This window comes from Pipistrellus hanaki, assembly GCF_964339955.1.
Source record: "Pipistrellus hanaki genome assembly, chromosome: X".
Classification (NCBI taxonomy): Eukaryota; Metazoa; Chordata; class Mammalia; order Chiroptera; family Vespertilionidae; genus Pipistrellus; species Pipistrellus hanaki.
This window is the reverse complement of record NC_140524.1, coordinates 12,235,063-12,251,997: the sequence shown is the minus strand read 5'-3', so window position 1 is coordinate 12,251,997 and position 16,935 is coordinate 12,235,063. Positions and strand designations below refer to the sequence as shown.

The 16,935-nt window shown below is 48.7% G+C and overlaps 2 protein-coding genes across 2 annotated transcripts; one reads left to right on the top strand and one right to left on the bottom strand.

Moving 5' to 3' along the window:
* Positions 1-5,859: 5,859 nt before the first annotated feature.
* On the bottom strand, positions 5,860-6,819 carry LOC311615555 (melanoma-associated antigen 4-like; the record flags this gene model as incomplete). The annotated part of the gene is made up of 1 exon (XM_084870900.1): positions 5,860-6,819. The coding sequence occupies one exon, from the start codon at positions 6,817-6,819 to the stop codon at positions 5,860-5,862; it is 960 nt and encodes a 319-aa protein (XP_084727026.1).
* An 8,195-nt stretch (positions 6,820-15,014) lies between these two features.
* On the top strand, positions 15,015-16,357 carry LOC311615554 (heat shock transcription factor, X-linked member 3-like; the record flags this gene model as incomplete). The annotated part of the gene is made up of 2 exons (XM_084870899.1): positions 15,015-15,506; positions 15,788-16,357. 2 exons carry the CDS (start codon positions 15,015-15,017, stop codon positions 16,355-16,357), a joined length of 1,062 nt encoding a protein of 353 aa, XP_084727025.1.
* Between the last annotated feature and the right edge of the window lie 578 nt (positions 16,358-16,935).

Genomic DNA, 16,935 nt, shown 5'->3' with positions numbered 1-16,935 from the left:
CAAGGATGCCACAGCAGAGTATTTAAAGTGGCATATATATGCCTGAAATCCACAAATCAGATTTTTTTTTTTTCAGTTTTATATATATACTAGTAGGCCTGCCCACAAATCTGTGCACGAGCGTCTCTCTGTGGGGCCTGGCTATTCTGTGCCCACTTCCCAGAGGCTCTCCACGGCCCAGAGGCCCATCTGTGGCTAGCCTTGGAACACTTGTCTCATCACCGCAACTATGAAGCAAGCATTCCACCAGGCCATGCACATTGTCAGCTCTAAGCAGCCACCGCCCCCCTCTAGGACTGGGGGACTCAAGCAGGGCTGAAAGGACTGGGTGTCACCATCTTGTGGCTATGGACTTCACTATCTTTTTGAAGGGCAATGGTTAATTTGCATATTACCCTTTTATTAGATAAGATAATGACTACAGGGTACCATACACTGTTTGAAAATGTGGAGCCTGTCCACTGTCTGGGCCTTCCTTTTCCATGGAAGAAACCTAAAGTATTCGAACAGCTCACATAACTTTAATATTCCTATGGAACTCTGTTACAGAGAGTGCCATTATGGGCACCTCTTCCCTGGGGACAAACACCATCTTGGAGGTGGAGGCGCTCTCAACAAGATCATCCATGGTGTTTCCTGCATTAGACCCCACACATCCCCAAGTTAAGGTCCCAAGTTAAGGTGCCATCCCCTTGGATTTTCCATTTACCCTGAAAACATCTGCACCTGGACCAATCTGGTATCCTAGACAGTGTCTGCTGGCAACATAGGCTGGCAATGGTAGCCACAGGACACCTGCCCTTGTTGTGCCAAGAACTCAGAAACCCTGAGTCAGTAGGAGCCAGGAACAATACACACATAATTTTTCCAAGCATATCCACACCCAGCCCTTTGACTGCAGAGTCTGAAATGATTAGTCCTGTGACTTTCCCCTTCTGATTTCACCCTTTTTGTGGCAGGCACAGCTCATGGGTATTCCTGACCTATCTCAGCTCTAGGTCCCCAGTCACCAATCCCACTCATTCACATAGCCCCAACTTCTATATGTGGTTGCTATGCACGCAGGTGGAAAGTCCACAGCTGATAGCAGCCATCATGGACACTACTAGAGCAGTCAAGAGATGTCCATCATCTGAATGATGCAGGAAGCCAGCTACACTATTCCTGACAGAGGCAGGGGGACTCTAAGGTTAAGGACAAGAGTCTAGCAGGCCACTGGGCCATTCTTCAGATGGACACTGCAATATCCAGCTGGTGAGGACGATTCAAAGATTTTTCCAGCCTATCCCTGCTCTTTGTCCTGTATTGCTCTGCTCCCTACCTTCTCTCCTTTGGGTTCTTTCCCCTTGGCCTGAACTATGGACTGAGAGTCCTGACTGCCATCTTGCTTGGGGCCCTCCAGATTGGTGCTGCATGTGGTCTCTCTCCTGGATTTTGGCTATTGCTCTCCCCTCAATCTTCCAATGCCCCTCACTGGCTGAAGGTGTCTTGTGGGGTCCTTTTCTCTGGCTCCTGACTGAATCAGTGCTTCTCAAAGTAAAAGAGAAGTGTTTTCTTGACATTTCAGAATTTCAGATGTTAACTCATGCCCAGAGGAATCCTGTTACTCAGGACATTACTGCATAAATCCAGCTTTATATCAGAGAGGAATGAAGTTAGTGTAATTTTCAATCTAATTTGAAAATGGGGGAGATACAAATTAAAACAAGAGTGAGGAAATATTTTTCCCACAATTCTAACCAACATTTAAAGGAACACTAAAACGTGTTGGAAAGTGAAAGATACTCACATTAAAAAATTCTGCATATGAATGGTACAGCATTTTTGGAAATTTCAGAAATATTTATAAAAACTGAAATATTCATACCCTTTGCATTGTAACCTTTTAACTGTGCTGTTAGCAATTGTCACCTCTGAGTAGGAGGCTGAAATTTGAAAGGGTTTTAAAAGGGGGCAATTATCTACTTTTACAATTTTTTTCCAAGAGAATACATGCATTATATACAGGATTGTGCTTGTAATTAAGCTATTTAAATACACCTAACAGCAGATAAAGTGCTGTGTATTAGTCACTTGAAGTAACTGAAAGCTGATGAGACAGAGGAAAACTGAAATTTGAATGGCTTAACATAACAAAGTCTTTTTGTGCGCATACAAATTTGGATACAGTTGGGCAGGAGATCTCCTTTATTGGGTGACTCAGGGATCTGGGATACTTTAAGACTGTAGTCCCTCCAACTCAACACAAGGATGCTATGTTTGCTGTTGAATGAAATAGGAAGGCAGGAATGGTCATACTAGCTCCCAAATGTTTGGATGTGATAATATTTCTGACCAGATCTCAGTGACAATAAATAGATGTCCCTTCCTAACAACAAGTGGACTGGCAATGTAATTTTTCCATATACAAAATACGGATGAGACCTTGTAATCTCTCCCATACACCGTTATATATTAGGTGCTTAAAAATAAAACCAATTATGATTTGTTATGAGAATAACCTTCATTTCTTGGAGAAATTTCTGAGGTCAAACTTGTCTTAAATTCTCCAACTTTTTTCAATGACTACCATGTGACAGGAGATTTCAAATATAGGATCACATGTAATTTTCACAGGATCCTGCAAATATCAGTTGAGTGCGTTTGCCATCTTCACTCACTAACACTTTTCTACACTTCCCTTTGAGATAACCTATATAATCTCAGTTTGCTGAGAATTTTCTCCTTCCTTTTGATGCATGACCAAAATCTTGTGAGTTTCTGCTACCCTCTACATGACTGCACATACCTGAACAGCTATACAGGTGTCATCAAGTATACTGAAAATGATTCTTTTCCTTGGTACGGACACATAGACATGAAACAGTAGGGGGGAAAGATAATTATTTTTTCATTTGTAATTAGGATGAGCATGTCTATATAGAAACCATTTTTCACCTTACAAGGGGGCTCCAAGTTTGGGGGAATTTAGTCTCTATAGATGTTTTCTCCACAGTGATTTCCATGGTCTTTCTGAATCTACCACTTAGGAAGGAGGAACTTGGATGTGACAAGCTAGGTAAGTTGATTCATCCGTGTATGTGTTGTGTGGTCAACTTCAAATAAGACACCCCATTAAACTCCTGCTGTAAACAGCAGGTATTCTAACAAACCTTCCCTCTAACTTCAGGGTTACATCCCCAAATTGGTAGATTATGGGCCCAATCATACTGTACTCATTGATTCATTTGGAAAGCATTTTAAGAATGTGCTGAATACATCCCCAGGATGTTCAAGTATCTAAAGATCACTGTTCAAATTCAAAGACATTTTTCCATCAGAGTGGTTCCAGGGTGAGGGATGGATGACCAGTACTTCAGCAGGGAGTGGAAATGTTCTAAGCTGGGGGCGGGGTGGTGTGGGGGTGTAGGGAGGATAGGAGATTCAGGGCTGTTCCACTGTGAGTGGCCACAGCCTTCAGAGGAGGCAGCAGTGAGCAGCTAGTCAGCGGGCAAGGATCCAGGGTGGACAAGAGGGCACATAGGGGAAGCCCAGGGAAAGGGTGCTGTCATGTGGAAAAATGCATGGACTGGACAGAAATGCCAACATCTCAGCTCTCAAGGGACCCTGGGACTTGGGCAGGCGGAACCTTGGTAAATAAAGGCCACAGACAGAACCCAAACTGTGTTTGACTCGCACTGTCACCTTCCTTCCTTAGGCCTGCTTTTAGTGCCTTGGCCCCAGAGTCCCTCTTTTTATTTCCCTAGAGACATCATGCAGTACTGAGAAGAAAAATGATTTATGAGTCAGAAGGTTAGACACAGTTGGGATTGGTGTGAACAGCATGGACTTTAGATGGAATTCAGACCAGGGATCCAACCTCTGCTTGTCACTTTCTAGCTATGTGATCCTGGTGATATTAGCTGGCCCTGAGAGCCTCAGGTTCTTCATCTGTGAAGTAGGTGGGTTTGATAAGCCCTCATAGGACTGCAGGAATGTACTGAGTGTTTGTAAACCACCTCCTGCCATGCCTAAAGGAGATTGGGACTATGATGAATGCCAGTTATTTTTAAGATTATATTACCTTAAGCCCTACTATTCTTTACTCTGGAAGGGTTTTTGTTGTCATTATTGTTATCTACTACATTGCAGGGAGCATTCAGATCAGTAGGATATGCAATACTAAACTAGCCAAAGACATGGATAGACCTTGAGAAATTAATCAATCAGAAAAAGCTAAAACTATTTGATTTAACTCATATGTGGAATATAAAAGTGAAACTTATGTACACAAACAGCATTGTGGTGGTTGCCAGAGGGAGGGGGTGTGGGGAAAAAGGGGTCCCAATATCAGGTGACTTTGGGTGGTGGGCATATGATTCTATATACAAATTTTGTAAATTAGTAATCCACACATGTAACCTATATGTTCATATAGATTAAGGTCTCCCATATAAAATCCTACATAATTAAAAAAATAATATATATGCTAGTCAAAGACTCTGCTTTGTAAATAAAACCTGGTAAATGTTACTTCCTTCTTAGAAGATACATTCTAAAATTGAGGGGTGGGGGTACTTTTCCCAGCTGGATGCAATTTAAAGTTCCAGAAAACTGAGTCAAAGACCAACTCTGTCCCTCCCTGACAGCTGTTCTTTCATCTAAACCATGATTTCCATTCATTTTACTCCCAACAAAAATCTATACATTGCTTAGAATAGCCCAATTTACATGAAAGGTAATGTAATTAAATGGAGTCAGCTCTGGCTATCCCAGGGCATGAAAAGGGGTGCCTGGCACAAACTCTGAGAGTCTGGCTGCTACCACCACCCAGCTTCATCACAATCAAGGCCCACAGAGGGAGTCACTGTTGCCCCAATCCCCAAACTGCCCTGGCTGAGGCCATTTACACTTGAGTGCTGTCCCCTGGAGTCCCACTACCTCTCCCCTTCTTTTGTTTCTTCTGTAGTCTTTATAAAACTTCAGCACCTAAACTATCATCCCATGGGTGTGTGTGCCCTGCTCTTCCCAGTGTGCAGAGGATCAGCCAATGTCTGGGAAATAAATGAACCACTGAGCAGGGGTCATCTTCATTTCGATGAAATGTTATCTACTTTCTTGAATGAACCAAGCAAACCCAAGGATCCTTATGTAAATTGTCTTATAAAAAGTACAAATGAGATGGGATAAGAATCAAGAATTAACAACCTTTTGCTTTTATTTTTCTATTTCTTGACTCCACAGACTGCACTGCTGAATTCTTTCACATTTCCAAGGAAATCCTCTTCTGATGTCATGTTATCTAGTTTGTATCACAAACTAAGCTGAAAGGTGTTCCACTTTGAGTTACACAGTAGCAAATCTCTTACTCCTTTTTTGTTAATTCTCACAGGAGGATATTTTCTCCCTGTTGATTTTTACAGAAGGGGGATATACAGAGAGAGAAACATAGATGTGAGACGGACACATCAATTGACTGCCTCCTGCAACCTAGGTATGTGCCCTTGACTAGAAATGAACCTGAGACCCTTCAGTCCTAGGGCCACACTCTAACCACTAAGGAAAAACTTCCTAGGGCAGCAAATCTATTACTGGACAAGTACAAATACATGTGTGACCAACGTCTTTCCTACACTTAGATGCTGAAGGTTATGAAAACTTCTATGAAAAAGAACATTTGAAAATTCCTAAAGGATACATTTCTAAATCATCATAGGAACCCAAAGATGCTACAGCCCTTATCCCCAACTCACCCTAAACCTCATGAACTAGAACGTTAATGGTCCTCTTCTCAAAAGCAGAAAAGAATTAGCCTCACACCATGTCCAGCAGGAGAAGATGCCAGACATGGGCGTGAAATGTGCTTGGTTGCAACTTGGCTCAGGTCCCCTCTTCCTCACCACTCATAGCCTCTTCAGACAGGGATGGGATGGAATTGGGAACCCTTTTATAAACCCTGAGCAAAAAATCAAGGACTTTCAACTTGGTGGTCTCAGCATGGGCTCTGGGACCCCACAGGAACTCATAGCGAGCAGGCTGGCTATTGGGTACCTGACGGTAATCCAGGTACTGTTCCTGCACCCAAACTTTGGTCAGGAGCTCTCTAGGCTCCCCATAGATACAATGCTCCTTCCCATCATGCACCCCCCTGACATGCAGGGCTTTCCAGATTTCCTCCTCAGAGGCACAGTCACCCTCTGCCGCAATCAGCCACAGAACTGCAACCAGGAGGCCAGTGTTGGGAAACCTATGCCCATCGCCCACCATCCCATCATAGGTGAGGCCCAAGGTGGTGACCAGGACATAGGTGTGGGTTCTGGGGTCCACTTCCTTCACATCAATGCCAAAGACCAGCTGCATGCACTCAGAAGCGGCGTCGAAGATCTCAGGGAAGTGGCCCTGGTGCTCTTTGATGACCATACTCAACATTTCTGCCTTTGTGGTTGGCTCTTTTGCGCAATACTTCAGGAGCAGGAATGCCACCAGGTAAGCCTTCTTCAAACATAGGGCGCATTGGAGAGTGGACTCAGTCTCTTCAGAGCCCAACCTGCAGCTTGACACCTCCTTATCTGGGCTGCTGGAGCCCTCATCTTCAGGTTGGCTACATGGAGAGGCTGCCATGGCAGTGGGGGGAAGGCAGGCACCCTGAGGAGGACTTGGTGTTTCAGCAGCAGCTGCCTCCTTTAGGCTCTCTTGGAAGAGGACTGGGAGGGAGGGAGACACAGCCTCTTCCTTCCCCTCAACGCTGAACAGCTGCACTGCCACCAGTTCCTGGTTCTCCCTTGGGTCCTGATGGTCTTCCTCGGGCTTACAAAGCTCACTCATCTGATGGCGATGCATGGTGACTCGTGCTGGCACAATGACAGAGTGTGGGAAGGTGGGCAATGGGGACCCACAGGCCTGTGAGAGAAAGGGAGTGTGAGGGGCCTCAGCTGAGAAAGGCACCCTGGGCAGATCGGACAAAGGTGACTTACAGGTATCTTTTTTAGGGGTGTTCTCGGCCCTCACACGGTTCTCTCCTCACTGGCCTGTCCAGTAAGATCCTGAAGGAGGAAGTGAGAAGGTTCCTCAGGGTGTAGCTGGCACAGCCCAAGGCTCTGGGAAAGACATGTGGTGAGGTGGGATTGGGTGTTGTGGGGTCTCCTCTGTCCTGATGATCACCTCTGTGCTCACGGAGGCTTTTCACCAGTCCCCGGGCAGGGCCTTCTTCTCCCCCTCTGCTGGCCTGAGATAAAACTCTCAAAACAAGACACGCACTTCTGAGAGTAACCAGAAGGACTTCGGGTGGCCCCACATCTAATAGGGGCAAGAATTCAGGCAGCAGAGGGGGGACCCCAGGTCCTGCTGATGAAGAGTTGAGGACCCTGAGGGAGATTGGGGGACCCTGGACCCCAGAACAGCGTTTCTCAGCTGAGGCCCCTCACACTCCCTTTCTCTCACAGGCCTGTGGGGACCCCAGAGTCTAATAGGTGTCACCAAGAAACAATAATGTGCCACCTTACTCTATTGATTCCATCTGTCCCACTAAGGCCTTACCCTTTCACTGTCCAGAAACTGAAGCAACTGCATCTGCTGACTTGAGGTTACCCTCCTAAAGGAAAGGCCTCATCTCCCTAGACAACCGCAGAGGAAGTGAGGGGAGCCAGTACATCCACAATACCAGCTCTCCCCATTCCTGACAAAAGTGGCTCGGCAGACCTTGGGCTTTATGTATGCTTGTTTCAAGGGTGCCCTCATTCCTCATTGTGACCACCCTGCCAACCCATGGGAACCTGACTCAACTTCTGTCCAGACCCTCAGACCAAGGCTCTCCCCTCACCCAGACCACCAATCTAAAAATCAGGAGGGACTTAGACTGACAGCCTAGCCCAAGGTTTCTAGGGCTGAGATTAGGGGAAGGCTGGATTTCTGTGGTGTCCCGTTTTTGTCTCAAGGCTTGGGGTACACTCCCTCCTCCCTCGTGGTCCTCTCCTTCACTTTGGCCAGACCCAGTGCTCTTGTCACTGTTGAGCGGATACCCTTCCTCAGATGACCGGCCTTTGTCCACTCAGACCAAGGTCTTCACCTACCTGAGAGCCCCAAGAGACAAATGCAGAGGCACTACATTGCACAAACTCCAGGGGTAGCCTCAGGTGGCTACCATATCCCCTCTCCACCCCCAACCCCCCTCTGTCCCAACCCCCAGGATCCCTGCCATCATCACAAAATGCTGAGAGCAGGTGCTGGGCGCTCTGTCCTGGTTGCATTCCCAGTGCCCCTGTAGGTTATTCAGTTTTACTCCTGCCAGGGCAGGCCCTACCTCCATGCCTCCCACCTGGGATACTCTCTCTCTCCCCCTTAGAGAAAGACCCCACCTCACCGAGGACTCCCCACTTTCCCACACATAATAGAAAGGAGTGTGCCACTTAGATCCACTGTTGTTCCTTTCCAGGTTGAGGGCTGTGGACAGCTGGCCTTTGAATCATCCCTCCTTTTCTGAGAAGGGGGTGTGCATTGAGGCTTCACGGTATTGCGTGTTCACACCGGGCAGATCCTGGGACTTGCCCCGCTGCTGATCTGGGGTTAACTCTCATGCCTAGGTCCTACCATCCCCAAGATCACCCAATCCACAGGCATGTGGCAATAGTAGGAGTTTGCAACATCCAGCCCGTTCTGCCGGGGTCCCCGACATTGGGGGGTCCAGGGTCACTTTAGTGCTCCCTAAACTGACCTGTGGCTCTTCTCCTTACACTGGACCTGGATGGGGAAGTCTGGAAACTATGTCTGTGATCACCCCACACACAAGTCCTCCTAGGACAGAGTATTCTGGTGTCCAGTGTCGCCTATTTCTCCCTCAGGGTCCTTAACTTGACAGCAGCAGGACCTGGGGTCCCCCCTCTACTGCCTGAAGCCCAGCTCCTTCTGCCAAACCCTCATTGTCTCTCAGTCCTAGATGCAGAACTCACAAAGATCAATGTGCAAGATCACCCCTCCCTCACCCCCAGGAGGCCTACGGGACAGACACTGTTCTGGGGTCCAGGGTCCCCCAATCTCCCTCAGGGTCCTCAACATGACAGCATCAGCATCTGAGATTCCCCTTCCCTGATGCCTGAAGCCCTGCTCCTCCTACAAAACCCCCAGTGTCTCTCAGACTCAATGCAGAACTCACAAAGCACAATATGTGAGGTTACCCTGCCCCACCCCGGGAGGCCTGCCCGATGGACACTGTTCTGGGGTCCAGGTCCCCCAATCTCCCTCCGGGTCCCCACACTGACTCCAGGCAGGTCCCAGACACCCTCTGCTGACCTGACACTCGGCCATGACACGGAGCCCCCGAGTGTGTCCACCCGGAAGAGGGGGAAGTCAGTCCTCGCCGCTGGTGGTCAACCCGCACCTTTGGGCTCCCGGGACTGACTGCTCTGGGTCCCGGAGTCACCTTGCCCCTCCCCACCCCCAGGGACAGACGGCCGTCACCATGAGGCCTGCAGGCCCTGGGCCTCCCTCTGTGAACCGGAGCCCGGACCCCACATGGAGGCCTCAACCCCGACACCCGAAGGGCGGTCCGTGGGCCTCACTGCCCAGGGCTCCCGGCAGGGGCTGAACTAGACCCCAGGGCCCTCTGTGGGGTACTCACCCGGGCTCCAGGCAGAGTCTGGTTCCCGCCGACCTGAGAGCGCTCCCCTCAGCTTGTCCCCTCCGCCGGCCCGAAGCCGCCTTCTCAAGATGGCGCTCAGCTCCCTGGATTCGCAGGTGGACGTCACAATGAGGCCTGCAGGCCCTGGGCTCTCCCTCTGTGAACCGCAGCCCGGACCCCCACACAGAGGCCTCAACCCCGACACCGAAGGGCGGTCCGTGGGCCTCAGTGCCCAGGGCTCCCGGCAGGGGCTGAACTAGACCCTGCTGACATCAGTGGGATCCTCACCCGGGTTCCAGGCAGAGTCTGGGGTTCACCCGTGCTGGCCTGAGAGCGCTCCCTTCAGGGTGTGTCCTTGAGTCCCCCACCCCCGGTCTCTGAGGAGGTAGGCTTTCGAGGGGTGAGGAAATACTGCTCAGACACCACCACCACCCCGGGATCTCCCTGGGTCGCGGGGCCAAAGTTGTCCCTCAGGGTCATACCTAGGCTCCATCCCTCTAGCGACCCGAAGCCGCCCTCCCAGACATGGCGCTCGCTCTCCTTGCTAAGACCTCCGGGGCGGAAGTCAGTGGGCAGACTTCCGGAAGGGCTTTCTGGGGTCCCCAGGCCTGAGAGCAGGGGCAGAGATCGGGTCTAGCGGCCTGGGAGTGGTGACTCTGTTCCCCTCCGGCATCTGACAACACCAGGGCCCCTGGCCTCTGCGGACCCGAGTCTGTGTCCCTCAGACCTTGCTCGACTCCCCCAGATTCCCGGGCATGTGGTGGCATGTGCTCAGCCCGACAGCCCCACCCAGAGCCCGTAGAGCTGACAGGAGCACCAGGAGATGGGTTCTGTAGTGCCCTCTGTTCTGAAGCCCGAGGACCCCGAAATCCTCAATCAGGAGGGGCTCACACTTGCAGAGATCACTGCCATACCAGGACCAATGCTGGAGGGGGCACTACTGCGCCCAGGATGTGGCAGGAGCAGAGAAGAAGGATTATTATGAGTGAGGATTAAAAGTGAAATCACCTCCATTGGACAAGGAAAATGTAGGCACACAACCACAATGCCACAACACTTCCCCAAATCCCTGCTGTTGCTCAGGATCTTCAATAGTAGCTAACCTTTAGAACCCACAGTTTCCACAGTGTCAACTAAGCTGGTGAAGAAGCCCCATGAGACACTTTAATCTTCTTTGCTCTCCACCCCTTTGAACAGGGCTAGGAAGAACCTGGGATCCTTGCTATTGGCCCTGAGCTAATATTTCAGGACTTTCAACTGCTGGTTTCAGCGTGGGCCCTGGGACTCCTCAGGATCTCCTGCGGTGCAGGATCACTTTTTAACAAATACAGGTTTGGTCAATGTCCTTCACACACTTAGATGCTGAAGCTTGTGAAGCCCTCTATGAAAAGAAACAACATTTGAAAAATTCCCATACAAAACAAGGATAAATTTCAAAATCATCACAGGTACCCAAAGATGCTACAGCACTTCCCCAACCCCCAACTTGCCCTGGGCCTCATGTAATGTGAAGAATTAGCCTCACATCATACCCAGCTCGAGAAGCAGCCAGACATGGACCTGAAACGTGCCCGGGTGCAACTGGGCTTAGGACCCCTCTTCCTTGCCACTCATAGCCTCTTCAGACAGGGATGGGATAGAACTAGGATCCATTCTATCATCCCTGCACAAAAATTCAAGGACTTTCAACTTGGTGGTCTCAGCGTGGGCCCTGGGGCCGCAAAGGAACTTGTAGTGTGCCACATCACTGTTGGGTGCCTGCGGGTACAAGCAGGTACTGTTCTTGCACCCAAACTTTGGTGAGGAGCCCCCATGGGATCCTATGTTCCTTTCCATCATGCACCCCAATGACCTGCCCAGATTTCACCCTTGGGGACACAGTTGCCCTTCTTGGCAGTCACCCACAGAAGTGTAACCAGGAGGACATTGTTGGGAAATCTGTGCTCATTGCTCACCATCCTTCTCCTAAGGTATCTTGCAAAAGAGGGGACCACAAAGGCAGAAATGTTGAATGGTGTCATCAAAGAGTACCAGGACCACTTCCCTGAGATCTTCATCCAAATCTACAGTGCATACGGCTGGGATTTGGAATTGATGGGAGGGAAGTAGACCCAATGACCACTGCTATGTCCTGGTCACCACTGTGGGCCTCACCTATGATTGGGAGCTGATCCAGAAAGAAGATCTGACCAAGAGAGACATCAATACACAAGGAGCTTTACTTGAATGGGGTCTGAACAGGGCTAAGGAAGAGAAGAATCCTTCGCAGCAGGAGACCCTTTATGGGTTTTTGGGTCAGGAGAGCACTGTCCAGAAGGGAGTGCATTGTATCGACTGCTTGTATCCCCGTAAAAGGCTTATGTTGCAACCCTAACCCCTAAAGCTGACAGCATTAGGAGGTTGGGCCTTTGGGAGGTGCTTAAGTCACGAGGGCTGAGCCCTCAGGGATGGGAATAGCACCTTATAAAGAGTCTCCAGAGAGATCCATTCTACTTCCACCATGTGAGGACACAGCAAGGAGGGCCCTCACTGAAGCACAATGGTACCTTATTCTTGGACTTCAAACCTCCAGAATGGTGGGAAGCAAGTTTCTGTTGTTGATAAGCTATTCAGTCTGTGGCATTTTGTTATGGTAGCCAAACTCCACTAAGGAAGGAGGTCAAGGGAACAGCTGAAAGACTGGCATTGGAGAGGAGGCTCCTGTGTCTAAGTGAGGTTGCTCAAGAGCTCTGGGGGCATGGTTTGAGGTCATGGAACCACAAGGCTTTCTTTTATCTACACTTGGCAGACAGACTAGCCTCAAGGGCTCCATAGTCCAGAGCTCACCTCTTTCTCTATGGCTGCAAGGCTGTACAAAAGCAACAACAGCCAAGTCAAGACTGAAATCACTTTCCCTCGGAGGTGGCTGTCCAGGAAGTCCAGTCAGCTGTGCTGCATAGATTGCAGCCACCTAACTCTGTGGGCTCTGTTCATAAGGCAGCAACACACGTGGGTTATCTCTTGGACCTTTGGAGTTCTGGAGAGCATGGTGCCCAATACACTGTCTGACTGGTGGTTGTGGGCCCAGGGTTAAATTTCTGGGACTGAGCAGGCTTAACAGAGGAATGCCATTTTCATACTGCCTTTCATCAACTCCAGGGAAGTCAGCAGTGTGAATATTTCGTCTTCAGAGGAGAAGTTGAACTTGATGTTCTAGATTCTTCACCACAGTGGAAATTCAGTGGCTTTTGAATAAAATAATATTAGCTAATGATCCTACAGAATCAGTGGGACACTAGCATTGAGTGTCTAAATCATACCAAGTAAACACCTGTTCTTCATGAGATGCCAGACTGTGGTTTCCAGAACCTTTTCTCCAATTTCCCTCCCATGAAATGGGCAAATTCCATTGAATAAGTAACCCGCAGAGTCATGAGCTAGCAAAGGCCACAAGGACCCTCCTTTTCAGCCTTTAAAGAACTCCCTTAAGAAACAATACTTTGGTAGGCAGGCAACAGAATGGAGATGGCTGTTTAACCAGAGACACTAGGAGCCTCCCCCACCCCCCAACACCTGGCTGTAAAGAAGCCCATTCTTAGTCTCTAGGGCATGTCCTCCAAGAATAGACTGATTCTTGAATGATTGCTTTGTAAACCTGTTTAGAAGCACAAACACCATGGACTGAGCCTGAGTCTAAACCCAGGGGCTCCATTAAGGATGCACTTATTAAATGAGGGGCACCTTGGGGAATTTTCTTCCTAAATGCCTTTGCACTCAACTTTTAGCAACAAAGCATTGACCCCACTGATTATAAATAGGGTAAAAATTAGGCCACTTAGTGGCAGGGCTGAGACAAAAACCTAGGACCCACGCATGTGGTGCCCATTCATGATACCACTCAATCTCCCTATACAGAGTGATTATTAAGACCAAACTTGTCTACAACAACTAAAGAACATGGATCACAAAAATCACCATAGTGTCCTCTCCTCTGTAGTGAAGATGACTTGAATTTTGCTTTTGTGCCATTCCACACCCAAGCTCTTATCTATGTTCAACTACATATTTATGATTATTTTCATATCAGCTTCCTTCAGTCACAGCTAGCTAAACGAGTTAGAATTTAACTTGGTAGTGAATCTGTGTAGAATAGTCTTTTTGGTTTTTGAAAAGGATCTAACCCAAGAGCAAACAAAATGATTCAATATGCCGATCTTCAGGGCTATGGCAGGAGAGGAACACATGGGCTTCTGGCAAGTTGAACAGGGCTGGCATGAGAGTGAGTCAGCAGAATGCGTCATTTCCCAAGAGCTGGGTATGTGCCTGACCACAAATCAATAATGAAAAGGGGAAGAACCTGAGAAGATTCAATTTGGAAGTGGGAAGCCGGAAATCTGGCAGAGCCAAAGCCCACCCACTTCACTGAAGAACGGAAATGGGGCATAGGGGAGGCCTCAAGGGAGACTGAATCTGCGGGTGTGAGGAGGATGTTTTGAGGAGACAAATGCAGGTGTCCCAAAGTGAACCCATCTTGGGTAGTAAGAAGAGTTCCTATGTGGAAGACACAGAAACTAAAGCCAATGCCATTGTGACCTGAGAGTGGTGAGATTTGGGGGCAAGCAAAGTTCAAGTGGGGCTCCATAGGACATCAGAGGCTGCTGCTGTCCATTCCCACTGCGAAACCGTGTTTAACGTCTTCTCTCAGGTGCTTTGTGTAGCACTGAGGTTGAGGAGTGGAACATTCCCACATGTGCTGGAGCCCAGCCCTATTATAGGGACAACTCGACCCAGAGCTAAGAAAATAGGACTCTTTTGGGCTCATCTGAGCAGGACCTAACAACAAGTAGGCACAGCTGGAAGAGACCAAAGCAGAAAGCTTGTGAGGGGTGCATTGAAGTGGGGGGCTACCTACTGAGACTAGGCGAACCACCATTTTCTGGGAGGAACAGTCCCCCAGGGGCCCATTTGATCCAGGCAGTATTGGAGGTAGCCAAGTTAGAACTAACGAGGGCCTGGACCTTGAACAACAAAGAGTCCACCAACCATCCCCCCCTCCTCTCTCTAGAGATGGGGGTAGAGATAGGATTGTGATCTCTCAACGCATCCAGTGAACTAGCAACACTAAACAATTTTTTCTGGAATCAAATGAGCACATTTTCTATTAACCTGACAACTATATTTTGTACTATTTGAAAAGAGAGAAGATGGGGGCTCTAAAGATGTCCGCTCCCCCATATTTGGCCAGGGCCCACTCTCAGAGCAGCCATAAGTCACCTTTGTGACATCACATGACCATAGCAGCTGGTTGCCCCACAACCGAGACTCTAGAATTTTGAGGACAGTATATATAGGGCATCGCTGCTGTAACCACAGGCATTTCTGACTCCACTTTTGAAGAGATAGGATCTAGGGTACCAAATGCTTGTTGATGTAGAGCATCAACATGACTAGTCAGAGTACCTATGAGATGCAGGAAGCCAGGCTGGCCCCATCAGAGGATGGGCAGCCACCAATACTGGTCCAATATGATACATCCCCAGGCCCCCATGTGGGTCCCAGAGAGGCTTTGGAGAGGTACGGTAGCCAAGAAGAGAGCCAAGATCCAAGCCCACAATACAACCCTCAACCGCAGGCCCCAAACCAAAGAGCCGACAACGTGGAAGGAAACAACATCCTTTATGGACTGTCCTTCCCAAGAAAGCTTTGGAGAATTGTGGAGGATGATGCCTTCCAGTCTGTGTGCTGGAATGAAGACGGACACACCGTGATCATAAAGCAAAACCTTTTCCAGAGGGAGATTCTCTGCCGAAGGGGCGAGGAGAAAATCTTTGAATCGAACAGCCTGAAGAGTTTTATCCGCTTGATGAACCTCCATGGTTTTAGCAAAATACGCCCTGATGATTCTTCAGTTTGCTCTTCAAGGAATAAGATAATGGTAAAGTACAAAGTCCTCCAATTTCCCATGTTCCCATGTTACTCAAACATCTTCCTAGTGGACCCAGAAGAATGATATACTGAAAAGGCTTCATTTCAGGGCCTAAACCTTTTTCACATGATACAGTATTTATCAAAAAATGCGAAACTATAGATTTTTATTTGAAACTATAATCCACTTAGAGATAACCTGCAGGGACGAGTAAAGTCCCTGAGAGGCCAGTTAATGTCAAATAGATACCTTTTCTCCACAAATGACTAAATTAATTAATTTTGTTTCAGATCTACCAAAACAGCAATTTCCAGAGAGGCAAGCCTTGGCTCCTCCAAAACATTAACGCAAAAGGCAATCAAGTGGCCCGAGTTTGTCCAGGGACCAGTGCCAGCCCTGCAAAGAGAAAGAAGAAGATGGCCCCCACAAGACGCTCTCCAAGACTACACCAGGAGGACAGCAAAAAAGAAGCCGAACAAAAGGCTCAGGAGACAGATAAGAATGAATGGGGATCCAGTGCCACCCAGGCATTGGAGTTCTCTGCTCCTCAGCCCCTGAGTAGTGCCAGGGAGGTCCAGTGTCCTATTGAAGCCAGGGGTTCAAGTGGGGAGGACACTTCTGGTAATTTCATGTTTGTGCCCACGGCTACTGCCGGAACCGATGGCACAGGGGATCTGTCCCCCAACCCCCCAAATGAACCGTCACAAGGTTCAGTGATGTCTTTATACAACATATGCTATTCTACTCTTATATCTGGCCCTTTAGACGTGGCTCCATCTCAGGACTCTCACCAGTCCGAGGAGGACCACGAGGGCTCCTTGGATAACAAGTGTTCACTCAAAAACAATGCCGGCCCATAGTATCACAGGCTTTGTAACCATGAATCCATTCCAGCTTTAGTAAAGGCAAAATTCCAGTTTGTTAATTCCACAAAATAAACAATCCAATAAGAATCCTGAGTCCTTGTTCTTCTGTTTCTGTGCCACACACCTCATTAGATGAGCCTGAGGAGGCTAGAAATCCTGGCCCCAGAAAGACATGCATCCCGGTTGTCCTCTTTCAAGTTCACCCACTCAGCCAAGGATCTGGCTTGGGCATCCTGAGGCAAGCCCAGGAAGACCTGGTACCCTGAGCCTTGCCTACTGAACAGGAGACAGAACTGCCTGGCTCCTGACCTTGGGGGAATCACCTTACATTAGTCATGCATCCTGAAACAGGAGGTTCTTTGCTCAAAGGTCCCCCTATGATGCCAGGAAGTTTCTGATCAGCATCGGAGTGTGTCTAGCCCAAGTTCCAGGCACCTTGCAGAGAGGCCCACCAAGAACCCCAGCCACCCCATATGCTAAGTGGTGTATGTACCCCAGAGCCAGTCTGGCCATTCCAGATAACACCCAGGAGAAAGCCCATCATCCTCACAGCTAATAACCATTAGTAACCC